At 44.7% G+C, this 27,134-nt stretch overlaps 1 protein-coding gene and 1 long non-coding RNA gene across 2 annotated transcripts in view; one reads left to right on the top strand and one right to left on the bottom strand.

Annotated features, from left to right (window-relative positions):
• Positions 1-1,312: 1,312 nt before the first annotated feature.
• On the bottom strand, positions 1,313-5,053 carry LOC309379371. The gene is made up of 3 exons (XR_014172457.1): positions 4,956-5,053; positions 2,824-3,698; positions 1,313-2,461 (listed from the first exon to the last, which is right to left on the bottom strand). It is a non-coding gene; the product is annotated as an uncharacterized lncRNA (long non-coding RNA).
• Positions 5,054-5,287: 234 nt separating this feature from the next.
• SH3BP1 (SH3 domain binding protein 1) overlaps positions 5,288-27,134 on the top strand; it is a 33,280-nt gene continuing 11,433 nt past the window's right edge. Inside the window, exons 1-6 of the mRNA XM_081928496.1 lie at positions 5,288-5,482; positions 16,588-16,630; positions 18,261-18,365; positions 20,846-20,922; positions 23,031-23,142; positions 25,248-25,324. Of these exons, the coding sequence (XP_081784622.1) occupies positions 5,421-5,482; positions 16,588-16,630; positions 18,261-18,365; positions 20,846-20,922; positions 23,031-23,142; positions 25,248-25,324 (476 nt within the window). The 5' untranslated portion in view covers positions 5,288-5,420. The remainder of the gene's footprint in view (positions 5,483-16,587; positions 16,631-18,260; positions 18,366-20,845; positions 20,923-23,030; positions 23,143-25,247; positions 25,325-27,134) is intronic.

The raw sequence follows: 27,134 nt of genomic DNA, 5'->3' as shown, positions 1-27,134 counted from the left end.
TCCATTCCTTGCAACAACCCTCTAAACAAAATGGCACTACTATTGACAGCTTGAATCCTCTGCAGTAAGGTAGACTTCCCACACATATCTTAGTAGAAACAGGTTGGGTTACAAAAAAAGGAAGCTGGAAATTAATCATAATTTGCGTTGTTGTTGTTGTAGTAGTAGTAGTAGTAGTAGTTGTTTATTATGGTCATTCATTTTTTGCAGTGTTTATTATTATTTCAACTTATATCCCAACCTTCCTCCCAAAAGAGCCTAAGGAAATGACTTATGTGGCTTTCCCAAGTGATGAGGAATTGTGGTGTGATGGGCTACAGCAGTGGCATTGAGGATAAGTCACTGAGCATTGATATGTCCAGATAAGAATCAGGAAGGTTGTTTCCAGCTTCCTCTGTGATAGACGTAACGTGTAGGCAGGTCTTTTATCTGCATTGCAGCTTCTGAGATGGTAGGCACAGTCCCGCAACAATAAATTCTGTGCTTGTTTATTTTGTTGGGGCTTAGATCCCGTTTCTGTCCTAGTGGCCTGCTCTCTCCTGAGTAGGCCAAGCTCGATCCTCCCCATGGAACCCAAAAGTGGCATCTAAATGGCATCTTCCCTCCTCATCCCACTGGATGCCCATCTGTCATGGATGCTTTAATTGAGATTCCTGCATGACCGGAGGGGCTTGGACTAGATGACACTTGAGGTTACTTCCAACTCAATGATTCTATGATCTCTCTGGTCTGCAGTAGCACCTGAAGAGAAGCACACTAGGAAAAGCAGATCCTTTCTTTAATGATGTTTGATATTCATGCCCCTGAGAAGTCCTAACTAAAAGGGGTAGGGAGGGGACCTGAGATGATGATTGATGATGATGATTGATGATGATAATAGGTAAAGGTAAAGGTACCCCTGCCCGTACGGGCCAGTCGTGTCCGACTCTAGGGTTGCGTGCTCATCTCGCTCTAGAGGCCGGGAGCCGGCGCTGTCCAAAGACACTTCCGGGTCACGTGGCCAGCATGACGAAGCTGCAGCTGGCGAGCCAGCACCAGCGCAGCAAACGGAAACGCCGCCGTTTACCTTCCTGCTATAAAGCGGTACCTATTTATCTACTTGCACTTAAGAGTGCTTTCGAACTGCTAGGTGGGCAGGAGCTGGGACCGAACGACAGGAGCTCACCCCGCCGCGGGGATTTGAACCGCCGACCATACGAGCAGCAAGTCCTAGGCACTGAGGTTTTACCCACAGCGCCACCTGCGTCCCGATGATGATAATAAATTTTATTTATACCCTGCCCTCCCCGGCCAGGACTGGGCTCAGGGCGGATAACATCAAGATATACAATATGTTAAAAACATAAAATCAAACAATTAAAATGCAGATTAAAATCAAAATAAAATCCAATGGTAACCCACAAATTATAACTATAGGGTTTGGGGACATTTAATGCTCACCAGGCCCAACAAGAGGGGCAAACACTTTGGAACAGCCCAGCTGCTGTTCATGGGGAGCAGGAGGAAAATTGGCTCCAGGCTCTGTCCATTAAAGCCTGTTGAGTAATAAATTTAACTTCAGCAGCCCCTTTTCATCACAGGCGACACTACTTTCCATCTTGTCTCTGTGTCAGATAAATCAGCTGATGCAGGCTGCATTCTATATGCACATTTGCAATGAATCTAAAATTTGAGCGTTCAGCTGCAGAATAGGAGCTTTTGCCAAAGTATGTGCAATGAAGTGGTCATAGTAGTAGTAGTAGTAGTTTATACTTTGTGGTAGAATTGCTACAGGAAATATATGTGACTGGAGAGAATCAAGACTAAGCCCCAGAAACTGAGTGCTGGAGGGCTACAGGCTATCGATCCTTGCCCTTAAAGCTTAATAATAATCATAATGACTGAATAATTTAGGCCATCACATTCATGTGTGCTCAATAAAGGTAACTAGGTAACCTCAAAGCATGCATAGCCCCTAGTTCAACAGAAGGGTGCCAGTAATCTGTACAAGACGAAAACAAAACACTGATAGCAGTTCTAACCTAGCCCAGCTAATAGATAAATTTAGCAGGCGTGAAAATGCAACCTTTTTAGTAGCCGGCCTGAGGCAGTTCTTTCCTCCTTTCCTTTCTCATTTACAATTATAGAACTTTATCTCTCGATGTGCGTACTCTGACCACTTCCTCACCTTAATTTTCCCACTTCTCAGTAACTTCATGCACTTTGCCCCCTAAAATTCTTTTCCTGCCTGGGCTTTCTCTGCAACAAACGGCTGCAAATTGAGAGATTGCTGACAGAGTTGGGGGGGGGGGTGTTGGGGGTTTAGAACACAACAGTCATTTCCATCCAGGGTGTGCCTAGGAAGGTTACTGCATATTTCAGAAGGCTTAATGTCACCTTGTTGAGCACTGCTCCCAGCATCATCGCTCCAGATCTCATCATACCACGTGGCTGTGGTCCAGCTCCCAAACGATCATGTAAACTTCCTCGATGAACAAAGTAGTAAAGGTAAAGGGACCCCTGACCATCATGTCCAGTTGTGGCTGACTGGGGTTGCGGTGCTCATCTCGCTTTATTGGCCGAGGGAGCCGGCGTACAGCTTCTGGGTCATGTGGCCAGCATGACTAAGCCGCTTCTGGCAAACCAGAGCAGCGCACGGAAACGCCGTTTACCTCCCCGCCAGAGCGGTACCTATTTATCTACTTGCACTTTGATGTGCTTTCGAACTGCTAGGTGGGCAGGAGCAGGGACCGAGCAACGGGAGCTCACCCCTTCGTGGGGATTCGAACCGCCGACCACCTGATCGGCAAGTCCTATGATCTGTGGTTTAACCCACAGCGCCACCCGCATCCCTGAACAAAGCAATAGGTGTCCAATTTTTTTTTTTTTTGGAGGGGGGGTTTGAGGCAGTGATGTCAGGACTTTGGGGCAGATGCCCAGGAGCAAAAGGAGCAAGTTGGTCCCTGAATGCATCAGGGCTGGCTTCCCACATTTTGAACGAATGCACATTACCATTTAAAGGTGTGTGCACACTACGTGATAATAGGCATTCAACGCTGGATGCCAAGCACCTTTTCAGAGTCCTGGAAACATGACACAATCCCCATATTGTCAATAGAGTCACTGTGGAGTATTGGTTGGAGTGTTGGACTAGGACCTGGAAAACCAGGGTTTGGATCCCAACCCAGACATGAAGCACACTGGGTGGCGCTGGGCTAGCCACTGTCTCTCAGCCTGACCTACCTCACAGGGTGGTTGTGAGGATAAAATCATGAAGGGCGAACCATTTATCCCGCCTTAAGCTCCTTGGAGGGAAAGGTGGTACAGTGGTACCTTGGTTTATGAACTTAATCTGTTCTGGAAGTCTGTTCTTAAACCAAAGCATTCTTAAACCAAGGCGTGCTTTCCCATAGCAGCGGGGGACTCAATTTACAAATGGAACACACTCAACATGTTCTGCTTCCAAGGCAAAGTTCACAAACCAAAACACCTACTTCAGGGTTTGCAGCGTTCTTAATCCAAGTTGTTCATAAACTAAGCTGTTCTTAAACCAAAGTACCAATGTATATACATGTAAGAAATAAAAAGAAATAAATATAAAGTGCCTTCTGCTGGAACAATTATAACCCATTTAGTGCTAAGAATGTTCTTCTCAAGAGTTTCCTGCCTACATACATGCGCAGAGGTTTCCCAGGGCTGGGCCATTCCTCCTCACCATGCTTAAGTTGGGTATGAATGAAACAGGCAAAATAGGAAGCCGCACAGTGATTTAAGTCACCTCTGTATAACGATATAGTCATACCTTGGATCTCAAATGCCTTGGCTCCCGAAAAAATTGGCTCCCGAACGATCGAAACCCAGAAGTGAGTGTTCCGGTTTTCAAATGATTTTCAAAAGAAGAACATCTGGTGCGGCTTCCAATTGGCTGCAGGATGTTCCTGCAGCCAATCAGAAGCCACACCCTGGTTTTTGAATGGTTTCAGGAGTCAGGCAGACTCCCAAAGCACATTCTGTTCGAGAACCAAGGTACGACTGTAGATCTTCTGCATTCTGCGATATATATGCAGAAACACACCAGTTTTTAGCCCCTCTCTTTCGAAAACAAAATGTGCAAAACGTTTTGTTTTTTAAGGCAAGGAAGCTATGGAAATGCTATTTGAGGGGAGGGGAATAGAGAACACTGTTGCACGTGAAAATATTCCCACTTATGGGCACAGACAACACAGATGGTAATAGAAATCATGTGAAGGTGTGTACAGTTCCAAACCACTGTGTAGTAATGTGGAAAAATGACCCTTGTGCATTCCAAAGGCTACATGTGTTATAATTCAGCAATTTTACATTGCAGTTTCCTTTGCTCCAGGAAAGGAAATTGCTCCTCTGGAAATTGATGTTGAACGTTGCACGTGTTTTATGGAAGAGCACACAGTCTTAAGAAGTTGTTCTGCAGTATTGTGTGTGCAGGATGCAATTAGATACTTCAGAGACAGGCAGGACAGAGTATTAGTATTTATAATTGCAGGTAGTAATGTATGATGCCCAGGGCTGAACTAGCAGGAGCTGTTGCACACTGCTAGCTTTGCTATCCCAAAATCCATTGTTTACTTCACCTTGCCAGTAATGCTGGTTGGGCCAACCTGAGAAAGACCCTCTCTGGGCCTCTGCTGCAAAAGCTACACCCCCACCCTCCTGAGTTCATGCAACTTTATCAGCCAACCGTCTTCCTCACCCCAAACCTCAGGCTTCATTTCAGCGTCACCCCCACGCTGTCAAGCGTAAGCTGAGCCAGAGAGAGAGAGAGAGAAAGTAGGAAGTGCTACAGCGCGAGCCCTTGCAGCATAAAGGCTTGTTCTGCCTTGTTGCATGTTTGCTGTAATAATATTTCCCCTTTAAGGCTTGGCTGAAGTTATTTTTAATTTTTTTTCTCTTTTGGCGGGGTGGTGACAGGAACTGAGAGAGGCAGCAGCAGATCATACCTGATCTCAGCATCTGCGAGAGGTGGTGGCGGCGGAGGCAAGCGAGAAAGAGGCAAGTTGCTGCAGAGAAAGTGTGAGAGAAATGGGAAGGACTTGAAACTTAGGGAGGAAAAGGAGGTGGAGAAACACACTGAAGATTGTGAGGGAAGGATATCGGAAGAAAGGGAAATAAGAGGAAATCAGTGAGGGTTGAGGAGGAGGAGAAGGAGGAGGAAGTAGAAATGGGAAGAGAAGGGTGAAGTCAGAGAGAGAGAGAGAATAAAATAAGACCAGAGAATGACAAGGAAGTGACAGGAATAAGCCTGCTGACAGGAGGAGGAGGAGGAGGAGGAGGAGGAGGAGGAGGAGGAGGAGGAGAGAATCATCGATGGCAACAAGTGTGAGTGGCTTGTGCTGAAGAGGAGGAGGGAAAGAACACCCAGCTGGTTTTTGGTCGTGGTGGGACTGCGTTATCTTTCCCTCAAGATGATGAAGAGACAGTTCAATCGGATGCGGCAGCAGCTCAGTCACCCCAGCATTGGCGGAAGGTAAGGAGGACTAGGTCCTTGGCTTGATCATTGACAGGACCCACCCTTTAGGCAGCGTACAGGTTAGGCCCTCTGGACTTTGCACAAGGACCTGAGTGGGCCACATGAAAACTTGTAACTAGGGCTCAGATGGTGCCTAACTGGGCAGCAGCTGCTTCTGAAAACTTGACTGCTGGAGAGCTTTGAGCGCGTGGAGACATGCTTGCTTGTCTCTAGTCCCAGCACCACCAGGTGCTAATTCTAACTCTTACCCCCTCCTTTCCTGAATTCAGTTTATCAGGGAGTTTATTTAGCAGACTAGAGGCTATTATCTGGATCCATTGTTGGTGTTGGGGTGTGTGTGTGTGTGTGTGTGTGGAGAGAGAGAGAGAGAGAGAGAGAGAGAGAGAGAGAGAGAGAGAGAGAGAGAGAGTGTTCAATAATAACTTTTGGGTTTTCCTTAAAAAAGCTCAACCCTACCCTTGCCTGAATCTTCCTTTGTTAGGGATGGAGAACCAGTAGTCTTCTCTTAATACTATTGGGCTCCAGCTCCTACCAACCCCAGCCAGCATGGCCCAAAGGTCAGGGAACTATGGGAATTGTAGTCCAGCATCTGGAGGGGGGCACAGGTTCCCTATAAGGCTGCCTACAGACTCTACCTTTAGAACTCATTCAAAGCACATGTAATTCCCTCAGAATAATTCTGGGCGCAGCATTTTTGGGAAGCTGGAATTCCCAGCAACCCTCAACAAACTGCGGTGCTCAGAATTCTTTGAGGCAGGGAAATGTGTTTTGAACGTGCTTTAAAGTGAGTACACAGCCAAAGTAAAGGGCCATCACTTTCACAACCAGTGGGCCACCAGTGGCAGGATGTTGTTGTTGTTTAGTCGTTTAGTCGTGTCCGACTCTTCGTGACCCAATGGACCAGAGCACGCCAGGCACTCCTGTCTTCCACTGCCTCCCGCAGTTTGGTCAAACTCATGCTGGTAGCTTCAAGAACACTATCCAACCATCTCATCCTCTGTCGTCCCCTTCTCCTTGTGCCCTCCATCTTTCCCAACATCAGGGTCTTTTCCAGGGAGTCTTCTCTTCTCATGAGGTGGCCAAAGTATTGGAGCCTCAGCTTCAGGATCTGTCCTTCCAGTGAGCACTCAGGGCTGATTTCCTGGCAGGATAGATGAGTATATAACTAGTGACCAGGCCACTCAACAAACTGTGCCTGTAACCACTTAAAAATCACTAATGGGACTAAGGAACCAGAACATGAGAGCCCAGGTGGTGATGTCCAGGTGAGACTCCAACCCCTCACCCCAAAGCATCAAATGCTATGGAACTGAGGCCCCAGGTACGTGTTCAGGGTCAGTCAACAATCCAGCCTCTCCTGCTTTTATTCTCTGCTGCATCACCCTGCCATCCCCGTGCACCCCTCTGGCAGGCATACTTGTCTGTATCTTCTTGCCAAGTGGTAAAGAGAACTTGACCATGCAACAGGATTATCAGGGAAATTTATGGCCCTAGACTAGTCTTCCCCACCCTGGTGTCCTCCAGATGTTCTGAACTGCCGCTCCCATCCGCCCCAGCCAGCATGTGGAACAAGTGCTATGTCCCTGAGATCAGAGGGTACTGTGTGTACTCCGCACGGTGTGCTTATTTCTGAGGCAAATGGGCGCAAGGAAGCTATGTAAGGCACTAGAGCATTGGACTTCAGCTGGGGGGGGGGGGTGAGATCTGAGTTCTCAGCCACATTTGCCCCTTGGGTGACCTTGGGCCACTCATACATACTCACGCCTAACCTGCTGCACGGAGAATAAAGTGAGGTAATCCACATCCATGAATGCCATGCTCAGCTCACCAGAGGAAGGGTGGAGTAGAAATGTGAAGAAAAATAGTAACAGCCATGTTCACTCTGGTGCAACTCAGCAAGCCCTCTGGGTTTTGTTTTCTTGTTTCTTGGATTTTTGTGTGTGTTTTTTTAGATTATCCAGATACTTCTAACCCTATTTTTACATTACATGCAGCTCTAGGCTCTTTTGGTTGGTTGGGAGGAAGGGCAGGATATAAATTTAATATACAAACGTTCTTTTCAATGAAATCTGAGGTTCTCGGATGGGTTCTGCTCTTGTGTGTAATTCCAGCAATTCATATAACCCTGCCTATGAGAAAGAAGCAGAGAGCTGTAGGGATTTGCTTTTTAGCAACTCCCTCAGGCCATTAAGTACCTGGTGTCAATGGAAGGCCTGTGTCTTCCATTTTGCTTTGTGGTGCTGGATATCAAGTATATCTCGGGGTGGGGATCTGTAGATATGAAGCCTTTAGACTAGGCTGCACCAGGTAGTAACTGCTCTAACCCTCCAACGTCCCATAATGATAATTTTACTATTTATACCCCACACATCTTACTGGGTTGCCCCAGCCACTCTAGCCAGCTTCCAGCATATATAAAAACACAATAAAACATTAAACATTCAAAAACTTCCCTATACAGGATTGCCTTATGACAGCTTGGGGGGTGGATAACTCCATACCTTCCAACATTACTCCAGTGAAAATAGGCACATCTCAAGGAAAAGTGAGACATTGCAGGATCAAATCAGAAACCAGGACGGCTTCTCTAAATTAGGGATGTCCCTGGAAAATAGGGACACTTGGAGGGTCTCTAACTGTAGGTTGATAAGAAAGGGATCAATAGCTGTTGCTGTTTCAGCTAACCACTTTGAGGAGCAGAGGGTTCAAAAGCCCTATAAGTTATCATTACCAGTATCATTAATCTGTACAGTGTACTGGTTAGAGTGTTGGACTTGGATCTGGGTTCAAATCCCCACTCAACCACAAAGTTCACTGGGTGACCTTGGGCCAGTCACTCATTCATTTACTTATTAAATTTATATTCCACCTTTCATTCATGGATCACAACCCCCCCCCCCACAAAAATACACGACATAATGCAAGCAAAACAACAACCCTCCCCCTTAGTTTAAAAGGCCATGGATTGTTGAATTAGCCAAAGCCTAACCTTCATTCCTCCCCCCCCCCCTCACAGGGTTGCTGTGAGGATAAAACAGGGAGCAGGAGAACTATGTATTCCACTTTGAGCTCCTTGGATGAAAGGTAGAATATAAATGCAATACATACACACACACATACATACATACATACATACATACATACATAGCTATTGCAGATACCTTAATCAAACATGTTGAACTTTTCGCAATCTGTAAATAACATTAAAAAAAATAGTATTGGCTTGATCAGGTATGGCTAACATGTCTCCCTCCAGATGTTGCTGGACTCCCATTAGTTCCATCCAGCATGGCCACAGTGATCAGGAATGATGGAAATTGTAGTTTCTAGATGATGTTAATCTAGAGGGCCACAGGTTCCCCATCCTGGAACCTGAGGCTTGACTCTTTTATTGTGTTTTTGAGTTGCCTGACTGACCCCGCTCAGTGAGTCCATCGCTGGCTTAAAATGCAGCAAGGACATTCTTTTCTCAACTCTGACTGAAGCTAGTTTGGCGGGAAACACATCAAATGCAGGATTTCACAAGGAACGAAAGGATAGAAATGGATTGTGGCCAAGGTTGTGTGTACACCACTTCCCGAACCACTGGGTGGTGAGTCATTGGCAGTGTGTGCACAACCCACAGCTGGATGGGATTAGTACTCTGAAATCCCAGTGCTGAGAAAAGTATGTACTCCGCTAGTCAGTAGGGATGGAGGAGAAATTTGGTTCACTTCTCATTTAAAGGCAAACCTTCCTAATCAGAGCTTTCTGAAACAATCTAAGAACCTAAACACAGCTGTCCTTCAAAATTCACACTTCTCTGAATTTTGCAGTGCCATTCTCCAGCCAAGAAATGTGTACAAGAACGCACATACTAGCTTACAGTGTGCACAAAAATGCATCTGTTAGTGAAACTAACATTAAAATTGCTTTGCAAAAATGTGTGTGTTAGGAAGAACTACATAAAAAAAAGTATATTTAGAGAAATTCACACTAAAACGCTGATGAATTTTCACGAGGACTTTGTGGGGGTTTTTGCTGTTGTTTTGTTTTAAATCCAAACTGATATGAAAATTTGGAGAACTGAGGTTACGACTGGAGAAACCGAAATTGAAAGAGTTGCCCACCTTAACTAAACAGACCAAAAAATGGTTTGATGGAGGCGGGAAGTTTCTCAACGAGTAGAAGATCCTTTCTCTGTTTTATTTTTCCCCCTGGTCAGGCCCAGCTTCTGCCATCCCCTGCTCTACTTTTGAAAGCACAAGGAATGACATAAGCAGCAGGGCTGGGCTCTTGGGTGTTCCAGAGCTGATTTTCCCGTCTTCCCTGTCTAGCTGTTGTGATGTGAAGGTTGAATTTAGTTGTTACTCATCTCACTCCCGGCTGGGTGAGAAGGAGAATCTTTTGCAGAGCAAGGAGTTGCTCACATCAGCCAATTTCGCAAGAGAGATTTAAATACATTGCTGCATAGGGGGAAAACCTACACTTACTATATTGTGCTTTCTGTTTTAACCCTCCCATGTATCAGTGAAGGAGTAAGAAGAACCCTCAGAGTGAGGACAGTAGGGCAGATGCAGACTTGGATTAAATCAACAGGATTTAAGGCATAACTTTCCACATTCAATTTCAGTGGAGCCTAAGCGCAACCTAGCATGTAAAACTCCACTCCCTCTTAAACTTTGCAGCCTAAATTAATATCTCTAGAGTTTTTTAGTTTGTTTTTCAATGCACAACTATAATTCCTTATATCTATGCTTTAAAACGTTGGGCCCTCTGAGATCCATGGCAATATCTCTGTATACTTGTAAGAAAAATTCAGTCTAGTTTGGCAACATTAAATTAGAATAATTACCAACTACAAACCTCACCGTTAAAAAACAAAAACAAATTGTGTTTTTTGATAAAGTGTACATCAATTTAACTGTTTTTAATGGCTTCCTCCTACTTTCTAGCCCACTTTAAAAACATTCGCTCACAAGTGCTGTGTTTGAATAGATTTTGATACACTTGTATCCTGTCGATGTGTGCATATTACATATAATCCAAATAAATATACATTAACCCCCAAACAAGTGATATAGTCCTTGCTATAATTCATTGCTACAACAGTTCCTTCTGTTCCCTGGCTGCATGCATACCATACATTTAAAGCACACACACCCCAAAAAAGAATAATGGGAACTGTAGTTTACCCCCCTGACAGATCTACAATTCACAATTTTCTTAACAAACTATGTTTCCCAGTATTCTTCAGAGAGAGGGAATGTGCTTGAAAGATATGCATGGTGCTTGTATGCACAGCTTCTGTCTCCCTCCCCCCCTCAATTGATGGTTTCCTGTTCTTTCACAGCAGAAAGCATTTCAAGGCCTGCTCCACTCTTCACATCCTCTGGTGCGCTCGGGTCCTTCAGCTAAAGCTGGATCTGCTCTGCAGTTGCTTAACATTAAGGGTTTATCTACACACCACAGACAACACTGGTTTAACAGTCACTCCTTCTCCTCAGGAAACCTGGGTAGGAGATTCAGTGAGAGACTTCTAAATTTCTAGATTTCTAGCTGGGTCTTATTATATTTCCTAACACTAGGCAGAATTTTATCAACCTTGATCATGTCCCTCTTTCCTTACTGCCCCCTCCCCAAATTTAAAAGCACCAGATGGATTAAATTCTCCTCATAGACAAGTTGCTCCAGCCCACTGATCAGTTGGATGCCCAGTTCTGCCTCTTCCCAGCTCTACAACATCCTTTTTGATTTGTGGCAACCAGAATGTGTACACACCAAACATATAAAGTATCTGTATAATAGGGTTGCCTTATTTCAAAATGTGTCACAATAGTTTTTTGGGTTGGGGGGGTTGTGTGTGTGTGGAGTTTTGTTTTGTTTTGGCCAAAGTTGTTGAGCTTCTTTGTCAAATTCTCAACCAAAAAAATATTTTTTTTCTGTTAGTGAATAGTAGAATGGGATGTGAAGGGAGAAATTCAAACGGCAGAGGAATTCCTAGGTTAGCCTATGCAAAACGATCTGGCCACGCTAGGGCCATTAAGAAACAACACAAGGCCATTTTGAAGAACGGCCCTTCCCCCCTGTCCTGAGGTGTGGACAGAGACAGGAGATTTGGAAGGTTGCCAAGGTAACTGTGTGATGTCACAGGAAGAGTTGGGGGGCTTTGGCACAACTAAGAAAATGGCAAAACAATATTGGCTGGCTGGCTGAAGGCAGGTGGGGAGGGATGCTGCACTTCTGTGGGGAACAAGCCCCTCTTGAGAGGACCATGCTGTAAGATCTGTACTCCCTCTCCATAAATTAAGGTTGTAAATATGTGTCATTAAACCACAAAGGCACGCCAGTGTTGGGTCACTTTTCTAATAATCGCTAGCATGGAATTCACCTTTTCAGCAGCTGCCGCACGCAGGTTTGGCATTTTCATTTCTGTTCTTCGCTCTCTATCAAAACCCCAAGTTCTCTTACCACCAGCTGAGTCTTCATTAGCACGTGTGTGATGTTAGGAATTTTTGCTCCTATGTACATCATGTAAGTGCTTCTAGAGAGAAGTTTATGGTGCAATTGGTGTTCCTTACATATGCAAGCTTCTGAAGTTTCCACATGAAATTTCTAGCATATTTTTTGTCCATTTCATCCAAATTTACCCTGCCTGGGAGTAATCCAATAAGAAATCATCGTCATCATTATCAAACAAACCAAACCAGCAGCACTGTTGCCAATGGCCTGATTACAATATTAATCCCTTTTCTATAAACACCCTTATTTATCTCCCTGTCTCCATGTTTGAAGCAAGAGGTTTTCAACAAGCCTTCATTTAATATGTGGAATAGGATGCAAATGAAGTGTTTTAGATCTGTAATTGTCTCAGAAGTGGAAAGTGAGGTGGTTAAGAGAGCAGGTTTAATGTTAAGTTACAAACCACAGGAATTATTTCCTTTGCTGCGAATGCAGGATTCCCATGGTGGGAAGGAAGGGCCTTGTAAACTTTTAAATCCTGGGAGCTTTTGTCTCCTTATCACCCTTTCCGCTGCCTCAGCAGCTTCTTCATCAATGTCATAATAATAATAATAATAATTTGTTCTTTGTACCCCACCCATCTGACTGGCTTGCCCCAGCCGTTCTCTTTAACTTTATCCTGGAGTCTCTATGCAAACCCTCTTTGAACTGTGTCACACACCTCAGTATTGCTGAGAGCTCCTCTTCCCTTACCCTTCATTCTGGGTGCAGCCTTGTTCCTGAAAGGAGAAAAACCTGAATTGCATATTTTTTTCCCTGTGTAAGTGTAACCCCATGACAGACTAAGTGGTAGGAGGTAAAGGCGGAGCTACATGTCTGAGATTTCCTCTGTTGAAAAGTGATGCTGAATAATCTGCCCTTGGAGACAACTGATTTATAGTTCCTCTGTTTCTAGGCTTCAGTGCTCTCTAGGGTCTAAGAATGGGCGACAACCACACCATACATTTAAAACATACTGCTTAAAGAGTCATGGACTGTAGCTCATTGAGGGTGCTGGAAATCGTAGCTCTGTGAGGTCAGCACAGTTGACAAACTACATGATTCCCAGGATTCTTTGGGGGAAGCCATGATTGTTAAAATGGTACAATAGCGTTTAAGTGTATGGATGTGCTTCTCATCTCAAGGCAAGTTCAAAGGTATACTAGCCACTGGGAATACCCAACCTTTAGCATGAAGGATTCAGCTGACAGTCTGAAGGAAGGCAGGAAAGCAAGCCAGACTAGAGTGGCAACATATGCATTGCCAAAAGAGAGGACATAGATTTGCTTGCAGTTTTACATATGCTAACGTATACATATAGAAATAAATTTAGAACTAATTACTACAATTTAAATAGAAATACAGTATATTTCATCATAATGAGAAAGATGGGATAATCCCCATCCATCTCCATTCAGTCTGTCATACATATGTCTCAGCAGCAGTCTAGATTTCTAGCCTTGAAAAACATAGTCATTCAGAAGTATGTGCCAGTGTTTTCATACATTCAAGTTGAGGGGGAATGGAAAGAACCTGAAATACATACAGAAACATTACTGTATTTTTTTCGTGTATAAGGCTAGGTTTTTCCCTAAAAAATAATGTCCAAAATTTGAGGGCATCTTATACACGGATAGATCTTCCCCCATTTTCTTAAATCGGAGTCCCCAAAAATAGGGGGTGTCTTATACATGGGTGCGTCTTATAGACGGAAACATACGGTACTTTCATCTGGATCTCTGCAATCCTCCTTAATTAGGACAATCCCCTCCCCCCACCATCTCCTAATTATTTTCTTTGCTTTTTTTACCAATTGACAACAATTTAGAGTAAACAATTTCCTTAATTTTTGGAGTATAAATACCCCCAAGTACTTAAAGACTCTGGGACAGATAGGAATTTCATTAACCATTGTATATCCAATTGGTCCCATGGTTTGATATTGGGGAACAGTATACTAGACTTTTCAAAGTTAATTTTAAGGCCACCCAGGCATTCGAATGCACTGAGTTTCCTTTCCAGTACTTACAGGTATTGCTGTTTCAGATTACACAACACAACTCGACATCATCCACATAAAGGTTCAGCATATGCGCTTTCCCCTCTACCCAGAAACCTTCAATGTCCTTTCAAGCCAGGGAGTGGAGAGGCAGGGAAGACAGTCTGAACCGATTACACCTTGATCTTGATTTGTATGCAGAGGGGTTTTTTTGTATCTGTCTGTCAGTCTTTTCTATCCATCCATCCCATCTTTTATGCCAATGGCCTATCAACAATGATTACAATCTGAACGCATTAAGAGCAGCTCATGTAAACAATGAAAATTTAAAAAATTAGCAAGAGGGAGAAGAAGCTCTGCCCAACAACTAAGGGAGAGAAATCCCTTCTTCGGGGCTTCTGGCTGCCTTCCAAAATCAACATGGGCCTTCACCTGTCGCCAGAATATCAGCAGCAAATGAACGGAATGAAATTTCCCTGGGAGGGTGTGCCAAAGCTTTGGTGCCACTGTAGGAAAGGCCCTGTCCTGGGTGATCCCCCATCATGCTTCAGACAGCAGGGTAATTAAGAGCAGGGCCTATGAATAACCTATTAACAATTGGGTAGGTACATACAGTAGGAGAGTTGCATAGGCTGAGGGTCCAGGTGGAACTCCTTGGTGTCACCTGCAGCATTTCTCTTTGGCCACAAAGGAAGCAGTGTGCAGCCAGTAGCTCCCTCTTTTGGCAAACTGGTATGGCACTGGCATAGGAAGTCAAATGCCTGGGTCTGGCAGCCACCCAGTACCTGGTTCAGGACCCCTGGTGCATTAGGGTCATCCAGTCTAACATTCTGTAGCATTATAATCTTCCATTTTGTTTTATGGGTGTTTGGGGTCAGGAGTTTTGTGCTAAATGCTCCAATTTTTTTTCAGGGATACTTTCCCTTGTTATATGCAACCAACAACAGAAATCATAATCCAACATGCCCTTCTATCTTTCTGAAACTCCTGGGCAAGCAAAATTAGCAACGTTCTAGCAGAAATCAGACTCCTTTTCATGAAGCATATGGCATGAAAAAGACAAGAAGATTAAATGTGAGAGACAGAATAATAAGGCTAAGGGCTAGTTACAGATAGGTAGCCGTGTTGGTCTGCCATAGTCAAAACAAAAAAATTGCTTCCAGTAGCACCTTAAAGACCAACTAAGTTAGTTCTTGGTATGAGCTTTCGTGTGCATGAGTATCTGAAGAAGTGTGCATACACACGAAAGCTCATACCAAGAACTAACTTAGTTGGTCTTTAAGGTGCTACTGGAAGCAATTTTTTTGTTAAGGCTAAGGGCTGTAGTCCGTAAAGTAGTTGTTAGCACTGCACGGCCAGTGAAACATTCCTCCTCTCTTTTCTTCACGTGTGTCCCCTAAAGCCCATTCTCAAGGTTACCCCAATTCTCCAGAGCAGATTTGGGTGGTTGCATGGGGAGAAAAGAGGAAGGAAAAGTTTCATTGTGCAAGCAGAAATCTTTTTGCCAACGGAATCACTTCATGGAGCGCTGTCCTATGTTCAATCATGTAAAAATAATTCTGGACATTCAAAGCAGGTACAGTGGTACCTCGGGTTAAGTACTTAATTCATTCCAGAGGTCCATTCTTAACCTGAAACTGTTCTTAACCTGAAGCACCACTTTAGCTAATGGGGCCTCCTGCTGCCGCCGTGCCGCCGGAGCACGATTTCTGTTCTCATCCTGAAGCACATTTCTTAACCCGAGGTACTATTTCTGGGTTAGCGGAGTCTGTAACCTGAAGCGTATGTAACCTGAAGCGTATGTAACCCGAGGTACCACTGTAGTTGATAGAGTTGATGGATTTGGAAATGGAAGTCATACTCAGTCATGAAGTTCACTAGAGGACCTTAGGCCAGCCGTTCTCTCTTTCCCAGGGAAGGATTAAATGGGATCTCCAATATATATGCTGCTCACAACTCCTCAGTAAAATGACCTGGTACAAATGTGATAAATAACGCAACAGAGATGCAGACAAGCTCTTCCTACTGTCCAACACTGATGTGTTTGAAAATGTCAAAATATAAAAGCCCAGTGCTTTTTTTTCTTTAAAAAAAAAATTGTTTAGGGGTGTTCTCATTTTCCTACTCATATTGAAATCCTGCCCCTCAATGAGGCCCAGTGGCGTAGCGTGCAGGCCGCACCGGCCACAACATCTGGGGGTTAGAGTTAGGGGGCGCAAATCCACGGGTTAGGGGGCACAAATCCACGGGTTAGGGGGCGCAAATTACTTGCCTTGCCCCGGGTGCTGACAACCCACGCTACGCCACTGATGAGGCCAAACTTAGATTCACAAAATGTTTAGGGGTAAGTGTACCCCAGTGTCCCTCCAGAAAAAAGCACTGTAAAAGCCTAATAAACACAGTACTTCTTTTAGCCAGAGTGTTCTGCTTTATTGCACAAAACAGGCGGCAGATAAAATAAGTGAGTCCTGATATCGAAGACAAGTTTGCCAGTATCTATTACTTGGAAAGAACTTTCTTCTGATTTCCTCCTCTGCAGCCACAAATGAAGAAGGTGCTAAAACATATAGCATTAATGTATAGTTTGTCTCTTTGACTCTTGTTTTTTGCTGCCTCTTCCTAGAGCCCAAGAAACAGCAGAATACTTGACAGAAGACTTGCTACAGGTGAGGCGTGGGTCTGATCAGTGGGCATGTGCTTACCTGTACCTGCAGGCATGGAGAGAAAGAGTCCCTTGTCTTCATGTGTAATTTATTTGCTCTCTGCTTATGCCTGAGTCACAGGACAGTTTTGCTCTGGGTTTTTACCCACACCCTGAAGAATGATCCAGATGTTCCAATGGGAGAGATGAGTTTTAAGCTTCAAAGAGCAACAAACATTACTGTTAGAGTGGGTCCCAGGAGATCTCAACAACTCAGAGCAAGAGGCAGATTTGAAAGCCGCTGGGGCAACTAATTTGCAAAAGAATGGTTTCATGTACACACAGGCACACACACACCCCTATTCTGTACCACAAAATCTGCACTTCTGTGATATTTCTAATGTCTGTAGTACTAAGCCTATGAGATAAAAGCAGGCTGCTAATAGACAGTAAGTTATGTAGAAGAAAGTATTGCACAGCAAACATATCCTTGCCTATTTGTGCTTCAGTTTATTCATGGGGGGGTGCATTCTGCAGCATGATGTCATAACTAGCCCAGGGTTGCGGGAGTTATTAGTAACCCTGGCCAGGAGCAGGAGAGTAAAGTAGTAGAGTGAAACCAGGTCATGGAATCTGATCGCATCTCTCCATAGAATGTTAAGAGTTGCAAAGAGCCTTCAAGTCCAACTCATGGCAGAATCATGTGGCCTTGACAGGTGCCGACCCATCCATCCTCTCCTTAAAGTAAATGAGAGCCCACCACCAGTTAATCTAATATTTGAGGAGTCGCATAATTCAGAGTTCCCAGGAGCTGCCTAGATGAGTACTGTCTACCCTGACTGCCGGTGGCTCTCCAGGGATCCAGGCAGAATCTTTTCCCAGCCCTGCTGGGAGACACCCAGGATTGAACCTTGGACCTTCTACATGCAAGGCAGATACTCTATGAACGTGCCACCGTCCTTCTCCAGGCATAATTGGCTAGAAGGCTAGAGATGGACAACTGAGAGGCAGAAGAGCTGAATAGACAGGAATGGATGAAAGAATGTGGTGCAGAACAACTCAGCTCTTTGAGTCCATTGGCAAACATTCACCCTTAATCTGAAAATCTAAACACATCATTTACTTGGTCGCTCAAGCTTCCTCTTTCATTCTTGATCCACTCACATGTTCCTATAAATGTGTGTATAGATTGTCTCTGTTTACTTAAATTAATTGTGTAGTCTTTATGGGCTGCAAAACCTCTGTGACTGTGACAGTTCACCTGTAAGCAACCTCAGGGTGGGGTGCATACCGTTGACAAGTCAGTGGGTAGTAGCCAACCAATTTTTATTCAGAACAGACTGTTAACGTTAGTTCCATTTATTTCAGTGCGTCTGCCCTGCTTAAAAGTCGGTTGAATACCACCCTTTCTGTTTTCAAATATCTTTACATTTGTGAGAGACAGAATGTGGCATGAAAAACTGAGAAATCAGAAACCCAAATGTTAACCCTAATGCCAAAATCTGCATGGAATTTTGTGGAAGATGAACAGAAGACGACACTTCCCTCTGCGATGTTGCAGGAGATCTTGGAAAGAGAGAGAAACACTCTCAAAGAGGAACGGATGCAATGGGGGAGTCTTTCCCCTCATTTTCTTTCACTCTCCTTTTTTCCAGATTGAACAGAGGATTGAACCAGCCAAGCGTGCTGCTCACAATGTCCAGAAGAGGCTCCTGGCTTGTCTCCAAGGCCAATATGGGGCAGATATGGACAAACGGGTGGTAAGAGCGTTTGCCTCTCTTCTTTCAGCGTCAAGTAAACCAACGGTTATATGGGAGTTCAGTGGTTGGCATACTTTTCTTCTTTCTTAAGAGTGACTTAGGGTCATAGCACAGAGGAAGAGGGTCTAACCCAGGAATAGGCAACCTGGTGCCCCTCAGGTGTCCTGGACTACAACTCCCATCAACCCCAGTTTGGCCACAAGGGTCAGGGATGATGGAAGCTGCAGTTCAGCAACATTTGGAAGGCATCAGGTCGTCTTCCCTTGGTCTCTGGGTTGTGCTCACATTACTGCCTTCAAGCAGTGAAGCCCCAAGCCCCTGGTGCATTTCACAGCTCTTCACATCAGCACAACTTCATTAGTGTCAGATCCATTTCTGTTTGTGTACACACCAGGGGTCGTGTTGTGTGAACACAGATTTAAAAACCAGCACTGGAAGCCCAGTGAATGCACAGTAAAGAGAGTGTGTGAACACAGCCCTTAGTCTTTGCCCTGGGCCAGTTCCCCAATACAAATTCCTCTTTCTGAAGCTCGTAGCTGCTTTGAAAGGTGGGGATTTTGGATTGTGACTGCAGCACAGGGGCAAAAGGGTGAGTTCTTCCTGTCCACAGTACTACTGCCCCTGTCCTGACCCTAATTTCTACCTTACCTTCTATGGCTGTTTTATAAGAAAAAGAAAGAAAGACAGACATTGAGATTTCTAATCACAGATCTCCAAGTTTATTTAGACCTAGCAGTCTCTCTTGGGAATCCCCACAAAATGTTTTGAAATCAGTGGTAAAAATCAGGGCCGCTTTGAAAGGTTCATTCTGCTATCTTGATTGAAAATGGTATCCAGTTGTACCCAAACAGAGACAAAAACCTGCCCTTGATCTCAGGAACTATCTAACAGAAATGGGTTGCCATGTCTTAAGAGGTGTTTGAATGCATAGTGAATGGACAGGCAACTTTCCAATATATACATTTATATAGGCTGTGTCCACACACTAGGGTCTGAATGCGCACGTGGGTTAATTTTAAAAACCCCTGCAGATCTAATTCAGCCAGCTCTGTAAGATTTTGTCTTTCATAGAAGGGGATGTGAACAGGCTTCTTTGATCTGTTCCAGGGCTGGGCATAAAATGTAAACTCTACAGGTATATCCAGATTGTTGGACGTTGTGTAACTTTCTGTTGATAACTGACACTAAGGAACAACACATCCTATGATCTGTCATCTTTGGCTACCGTTCCCTTTGTGGGTTTCGTAACATGTGTGCTTGTGCTCAGATATTTTTGTGGGGGTGGGGGCAGAGGGGTAGCAGCTCAGACAAGACAACCCTGTTTTTCCTTTCCACAATCATCTGCTTGCTTGCTTTTGCCTCTGGACTAAATCCCTAGTACAGTGGTACCTCGGTTCTCGAACTTAATCCATTCCGGGAGTCTGTTCAACTCCCTAAACCGTTTGACAACCAAGGCGCAGCTTCAGGCTGGCTGCAGAAGCTTCTTTCACTCAAGAGGAAGCTGCGTCGGACGCTCGGCTTCCGGAAAATGTTCACAAACCGGAACACTTCTGGGTTTGCGGCATTCAGGAGCCAATTTATCCAGCATCTAAGCCATTCCGGAACCAAGGTACCACTGTACAACCCTCCAGAAAGGAACATGCAGATGTATGAGCAGGCAGTGACAGCTGCTGTTCCTTCAGCACTATGCCTGCCCTTGCTGAGTTTTAGGCCTTGGCAAGTGCCTGGCACTGCCATCAACTGACACTAAACCTGTCTGTGTCTCATTAAAGTAGTAGACATACATAGGATTGCCCTATTTCAAGAAGTGAAAATCTGGACACAAAACTTGCTGAGCTTTCCCGGCTATTTTTAGTGAAATTTGCCAAAATTCGCAATTTGCGCCTGGACACTGTTTCTGATGTCCAGTATTTGTTCTGCTGCTGCTCCCCAGTTACTGGAGCTTTTAAAATTTTGTTTCAAATTTGCATCATAGTACCACTGTGCCCACGTTGATAATAGGCAACTTGCTATTTCCCACCTCCTAATTGCTTTCAATAGGCATTAAAACAAGCTACCTAGCATCCCAAGTTTTCTCCACCTTAAAAACAATATAGTGCACCCAATATCTGAATGTTCCACTAAAGCAGTTTGTATTTATTTATTAATTGGTTTTTAGTTAGGCAAATAATGAGTTCTACCTGCTCCCACACCTGCATTTCAAGAATATTTTCATATTTTGTTTAAACTCTGTTTTCCTTTAAATTGGTCTTTAAATTTCCATCGCTTCCAAGTACATTTTTCTTGACAACAAAACAGACCAGGCTACAAACTACTTGATCTGGTCTAGCTAATTTCACCACCCCATTTGCTTGTATGGGACATGGGGTAGCTGCTGCAATTATGGCAGGTGTTGGAGAGCTTCACTCTGTTTCAGGAAAAGGCTGTGGATTTATCTTGTTTGCTCATTGCATCTTCTCACTTTCCAATTCTTTCTGCAGAAAAAATTGCCTTTGATGGCGCTATCAATGACCATGGCAGAAAGCTTCAAGGAGCTAGACACTGATTCCAGCCTTGGGTAAGAATCTGTGTGTTTTATAGATTAAGGTGCACACAAACTGTTGATGTGTAGAACATAAGCAAGCAACATATATCCCAAGTTGCTCACAGGAAAGATGATGATGATTATTATTATTTATTATTTATACCCCACCCATCTGGCTGAGCTTCCCCAGCCACTCTGGGCGGCTTCCAATCAAGTGTTAAAAACAATACAGCATTAAATATTAAAAACTTCCCTAAACAGGGCTGCCTTCAGATGTCTTTTAAAGAGAAGATAGCTGCTTATTTCCTTCACCATTATTGGATTCCATTATTTTGTCATGATGGTATGAAAAATCACCACCAAATCTAAATCAGGGATCTTCTTTGCAAGATAGAGCTGTGGGTTTTTTTAAAAAATGCAGTGTATTTCTTAAAAGGCAATACCCTTTCTACTTAAAATATGGCTGACATTGATCTAGAAACCTTTCTGCAGAAGTAGAACAGCAAACTGAGGGGCTCCTGCATTAGTGTTATATCACGGACTGTGTTTGCACTGTCTGTTTACCATGCCTTGCTTTGGGTTATGGCTGTGTGCTTTAAGGTGCATCTCAGGTATAAAATCTGCATTACACACCATTCAGCTGCTGGGCAATACCTCTGCACAGAAAATAGGGGTCAGCTTCAGTAGGGAACCCTGTCCTATGCCACATTTTTCTCCCTGTTTAAGAGGCAATATATGTCATGCTGTTATCCCTTCCTTCTTCAGCTGTGCAACACTATAGACAGAATGGATGGCAGCTGTCTTTGGGAACTGTGGTGTTAAACCCAAGTGGAGTTGAGGGCACCTCATAGAAAAGGGCACCTTCTATGAGGGCACCTCATAGAAAAGGCACCAGGAAGAATGAGGGTACGGGACGCGGGTGGCGCTGTGAGTTAAACCACAGAGCCTAGGACTTGCCGATCAGAAGGTCAGCGGTTCGAATCCCCGCAATGGGGTGAGCTCCCGTTGCTCGGTCCCAGCTCCTGCCAACCTAGCAGTTCGAAAGCACATCAAAGTGCAAGTAGATAAATAGGTACCGCTCCAGCGGGAAGGTAAACGGTGTTTCCGTGCGCTGCTCTGGTTCACCAGAAGCAGCTTAGTCATGCTGGCCACATGACCCGGAAGCTGTACGATGGCTCCCTCGGCCAATAAAGCGAGATGAGCACCGCAACCCCAGAGTCGGCCACGACTGGACCTAATGGTTAGGGGTCCCTTTACCTTTACCTTTAGGTTATTCTAGATGACCTGCTTATGGAGCATTCATCCTGATTTGCTTGCCAAAAGCTTCTGTGAAGGTTAGGCGATGTACGGTTTTTGCTGAGCATCCGTTCTGATCTGTTTGCAGGGAGGTTATATGACAATGTGCATTCATCCCAATTAGTTTGCATGGTGGTTATATGTATTCTCAGTGATAACCATTCCTCCTACACCTTTCAGTCCATTTCCGTTACTTTCCTAACCGCAAGAAGTCCACTTTTCCCCTAATTGAAATTGTTTGCGCTTTAACCTGGTCTGCGCCTCAGTTCCCCCCACAAAATATTGACAGTCTGGAGGCAACCACTGACTGATATTGTGCCACACAGGCTGATCTCCTGCTAGATCCATTTGATCTACCTTTCATCGGATAGGTGCAGCGTCAGCACTGAACACAAACCATGACAATCTGCAATGTGTGTTTTTGGGAAGGGCCATGGATCAGGCCCTGGTGCGCAGATTAAAGCCTGCATAAGTTCTATAACCCCTAAGTACAGTGATGCAGAACTGGGACCAAACTAGATGGAATGGTAACTGGTTGCTTTTTTTGTTTAGTAAATAGCTGCTGGGTATATAAAATGGCACCACAGTGGAGGCGGAAGAGAGGTTTTAACTCACCTTTTTTTTTTTTACTGCTAGTTTATTGATGTTTTCACACACACAATAACATTTCCCTCCCACACCCTGCAATCTCCTTTACAGTGATGGTTTAGTTCTGCCAGATGGAGCCCCAGAGAGAGAGAGAGAGCTCACTGAGGACTCATACTCCTCATTTTTCAGGCCGCTGGAGAGGTATTGGCTCTGGTTATATACACTACTGTAACTCTTTCTTCCTTCTTTGCTTACAGGAAAGCCCTAGAAATGAGTTGCTTCATTCAGACTATGCTAGCCAGGATCCTGGCTGAGTTTGAAATGGCCCTCGAGCGAGACGTCCTACAACCCCTCAATAAACTGAGCGAGGTATCCTTCATCTCCCTCTCTTCTCATCTTCCATTTTCCCTCTTTTCTGCCTGGTCTTCTGGTTGTTCCCTCTCTCCTCCCCCCCATCCCACCCCTTACTGCTGCATGTAAAAAGCTGCCTCCAGATGGGTGTCTCCTGGCACTGACCAATCATTGCTCTTACACTGTAAGCCACAAGAAGAAATACAATCGACTTTCCACATTTTTGGGAAGCTCAAGCTTTTTCTATGTGTACATTCTACCATGTTGTTCTGTCCAAACCATAGGGAGTGATATAGCTGCTGGGGGTGAGGAAAGCAAAGATCCAGTTCCCCTTAACTGCCCATTTGAAGCTAAACACCATATTTGCTACAACCTTTACAGTGGTGACTGACATTTTTATTACCCATCAATTTTGAATAAGCGCTAAAATGCTTTAAAAAGAAATTTGCGTAGTGAAATGTAGGGATGAACAAATCTGCCAGTTTGGGTTTTTCACACTTTCTCGTTTTTCCATTTTTAAGTACAGTTTTTCACATTTCCACATCACTTTGTGGTTTGTTTTTTTTAAAAGCCCTCATGAACATCCATGAGCATTTTACTGTGACTTTCTCTTATTGTATACATTTTCTATGCCATTTCCCCTAATATACACATTTTTGCAGACCAATTTCCCCATAATACTGCATTTTTGTACATTATTTTCTAAATTATTTGCATTTTGATACCCTTTTATATGTAATAATGCTATTTTTAAAAAGTCATGAAGGGGAGGAATCCTTTTCAGACCCTGCAGTTTTAGCAAGATGGTTAAAAGTTTCTGTCATATTTATTTCTTCATCTGTTAAAGATGAGCATGGTAGGGTATGAGCTCTATGGAACACGCTTTTATCTATTTAAGGAATTGTTATCATCCTCTTCAGCCAAAAAAAGCTTGCATAGAAACTTAGGGTGGCTCCAGAGAATGTCAGTATTTTTCAAGTTCATGCTTTAGGTTTGTGCATTTAAAGTGGATTAAAGAACTCTGTTGCCCAAGCACAACAAATCCACTTTAAAAAAAACAAAAAAAACCACCACAGCATTTTCCGGTGACTTCTGGTTTAGTGATAACCTGTGTGGCAATGGGTGCCATTTTATTGTAAATGCGTGCTGACTTGTGATAGTGCCATATTGTGCAGGTGAGCCTACCACAAGCCGGCACACATTTACAAAAGTGACATATTGCGCAAGTGTGCCGAGTTGTGGTCGGCTCACCTGCACTATGTGTCACTACCCATATCAAAGCCCTGCTTTGCATCTACATCTGTGGAGATTGCACTGCTCTTCCATTCTGTAAAAAAGTCAGGCTTTTTTTTTTTGCAGTCTGGGAAAAGCTGGAGGAACAACAGGGGAAAACACAGGATTGCTATGATTGACGATGTAGATGCACTTAGCACTAAAGGTTCTAAGGTGGAGTGTGGCTGGTGGGGAAAATGGAAGTGAATGAAGCACAGTGATTCCACATGTATGGAAGGGCTTCACCTCAGGGAAAGGGCACCTGCTTTTCATATAGGAGGTGCAAGCTTCAATCCCTGCCATCTTTAGGTAGGACCAGGAAGGATGCCTGCTTGAAACCCTGGAGAGCTGTGGACAATACTGAGCTAGATAGATGAACGATCTGACTGGTGGCGCTGTGGGTTAAAGCCTCAGCGCCTAGGACTTGCCGATCGAAAGGTCGGCGGTTCGAATCCCTGCGGTGGGGTGCGCTCCCGCTGCTCGGTCCCAGCGCCTGCCAACCTAGCAGTTTGAAAGCACCTCCGGGTGCAAGTAGATAAATAGGGACCGCTTACCAGCGGGAAGGTAAACGGCGTTTCCGTGTGCGGCTCTGGCTCGCCAGAGCAGCGATGTCACGCTGGCCACGTGACCCGGAAGTGTCTCCGGACAGCGCTGGCCCCTGGCCTCTTAAGTGAGATGGGCGCACAACCCCAGAGTCTGTCAAGACTGGCCCGTACGGGCAGGGGTACCTTTACCTTTACCTTTTATGTTCACAGTAAAAGCCTAGTGTGGAAGTACTGGTGGTGATTCCTAACCAATGGGCAAGTGCTACTGGTGTGTGACTCATCCTTCCCCCTCCCCATCTCTTCCAGGAAGAGCTGCCCACCATCTTGAAGCACAAAAAGAACCTTCAGAAACATATTTCAGACTGGAATGCCATCAAGAGCCGGTACTGAGAGGGGGAGGGAAGGGGAGAGATGGTGCGGGAAAGCTTGACGAATTTGGCAAAAAAGATCCATTGGGATATGGCTGCTTTAGCCCAAGAGCAGAAACAGGACTAAGTCCTTGAAATGTGGCCCTTCCTCAGCCACGGGTCCATCATCATGTTTGGGAAGTCATTTTCTGTTACATCAGCTCTGCTTTAAACATTCTCTGTGCTCTTCAAAGGCAGTGAAATAACTGAGTAACTTATTTGTAAAGGGGATTGTAGGCTGACACAGATGGTTCTGCACAGGGCCAGCTGATGAAGCTTCTGACTCTACTTTAGTCATCATCCTTTTTCTAAAACAAACAAACCAAAAAAGGAAAAGGCTGGGGAAGATGGGGACATGGGGGTGGCAGAAGCATCAATCTTTCAGTGTTAGATCAACATGGACACTGAACTGATATACACCCTATCCACTGAGCCTCTTGGGATTGCCGATCGGAAGGTCGGCAGTTTGAATCCTCATGACGAGGTGAGCTCTCGTTGCTCGGTCCCAGCTCCTGCCAACCTAGCAGTTTGAAAGCATACCAGCGCAGGTAGATAAATAGGTACCGCTGTGGCAGGAAGGTAAACGGTGTTTCCGTGCATTCTGGCTTCCGTCACAATCCTCTGTGCACCAGTAGTGATTTAATCATCTTTGCCACATGACCTGGAAAGCTGTTTGTGGACAAGCGCCAGCTCCCTCAGCCTGAAACGAGATGAGTGCTGTACCCCATAGTCGCCTTTGTAGAGCCAGTGTGGTGTAGTGGTTAAGAGCGGTAGACTCGTAATCTGGTGAACCGGGTTCGCATCTCTGCTCCTCCACATGCAGCTGCTGGGTGACCTTGGGCTAGTCACACTTCTTGAAGTCTCTCAGCCCCACTCACCTCACAGAGTGTTTGTGGTGGGAGAGGAAGGAAAGGAGATTGTTAGCCGCTTTGAGACTCCTTAGGGTAGTGATAAAGTGGGATATCAAATCCAAACTCTTCTTTTTCTTCTTATTTGACTGGACTTAACCATCCAGGTGTCCTGAGAGCCAGTGTGGTGTAGTGGTTAAGAGCGGTAGACTCGTAATCTGGTGAATCGGGTTCGCATCTCCGCTCCTCCACATGCAGCTGCTGGGTGACCTTGGGCTAGTCACACTTCTTTGAAGTCTCTCAGCCCCACTCACCTCACAGTGTGATTGTTGTGAGAGAGGAAGGGAAAGGAGAATGTTAGCCGCTTTGAGACTCCTTCGGGTAGTGATAAAGCGGGATATCAAATTCAAACTCTTCTTCTTCTTTACCTTTTACCTTTTCCTACTCTAGCCATGTCTCTAATGGCTATCTCCACCTCTTTGCCCGTTTAGCTGTGTGTCAACAAGTTGGTCTCCCCTGTGATGGGTGCCTGCACCACAGCACACACTCTGTTTTCCTTGCTGGTCTGTATAAAAACACACATGCACAAAGACTCTGATCACATGCAGTGATACCTACCTTTTTAGTTGTTAATGTTTTTATTCCCACATTCAGCAGCAAAGTACTTCATTGTCACTTCACCAAGGATTAAGCCAAATGGAGAGTCACTGTGCTGTTGACTCACTGCTTACCATGAGAGAGCGAGGGGAAGGGGTGTTGTAGCGTTGAGCAGGTCAGGTCAGTGTGAACGCACCAGCAGAGACCACCCAGCATTCCGGCTGGTGCGTTTACATCACACTGACCTCCCCGCTGCTTCACCCCTTTCCTTCCCAGTAAGCAACAGTGACCCACCTGCCGGGAAGCTAACACAGCAGTTTCTTGATTAGCATGCTGTCTGA

Source organism: Podarcis melisellensis, assembly GCF_964234715.1.
Source record: "Podarcis melisellensis genome assembly, chromosome: 10".
Taxonomy (NCBI): Eukaryota; Metazoa; Chordata; class Lepidosauria; order Squamata; family Lacertidae; genus Podarcis; species Podarcis melisellensis.
The sequence above is the reverse complement of the archived record's forward strand: the minus strand, read 5'-3'. Positions and strand labels throughout refer to the sequence as shown.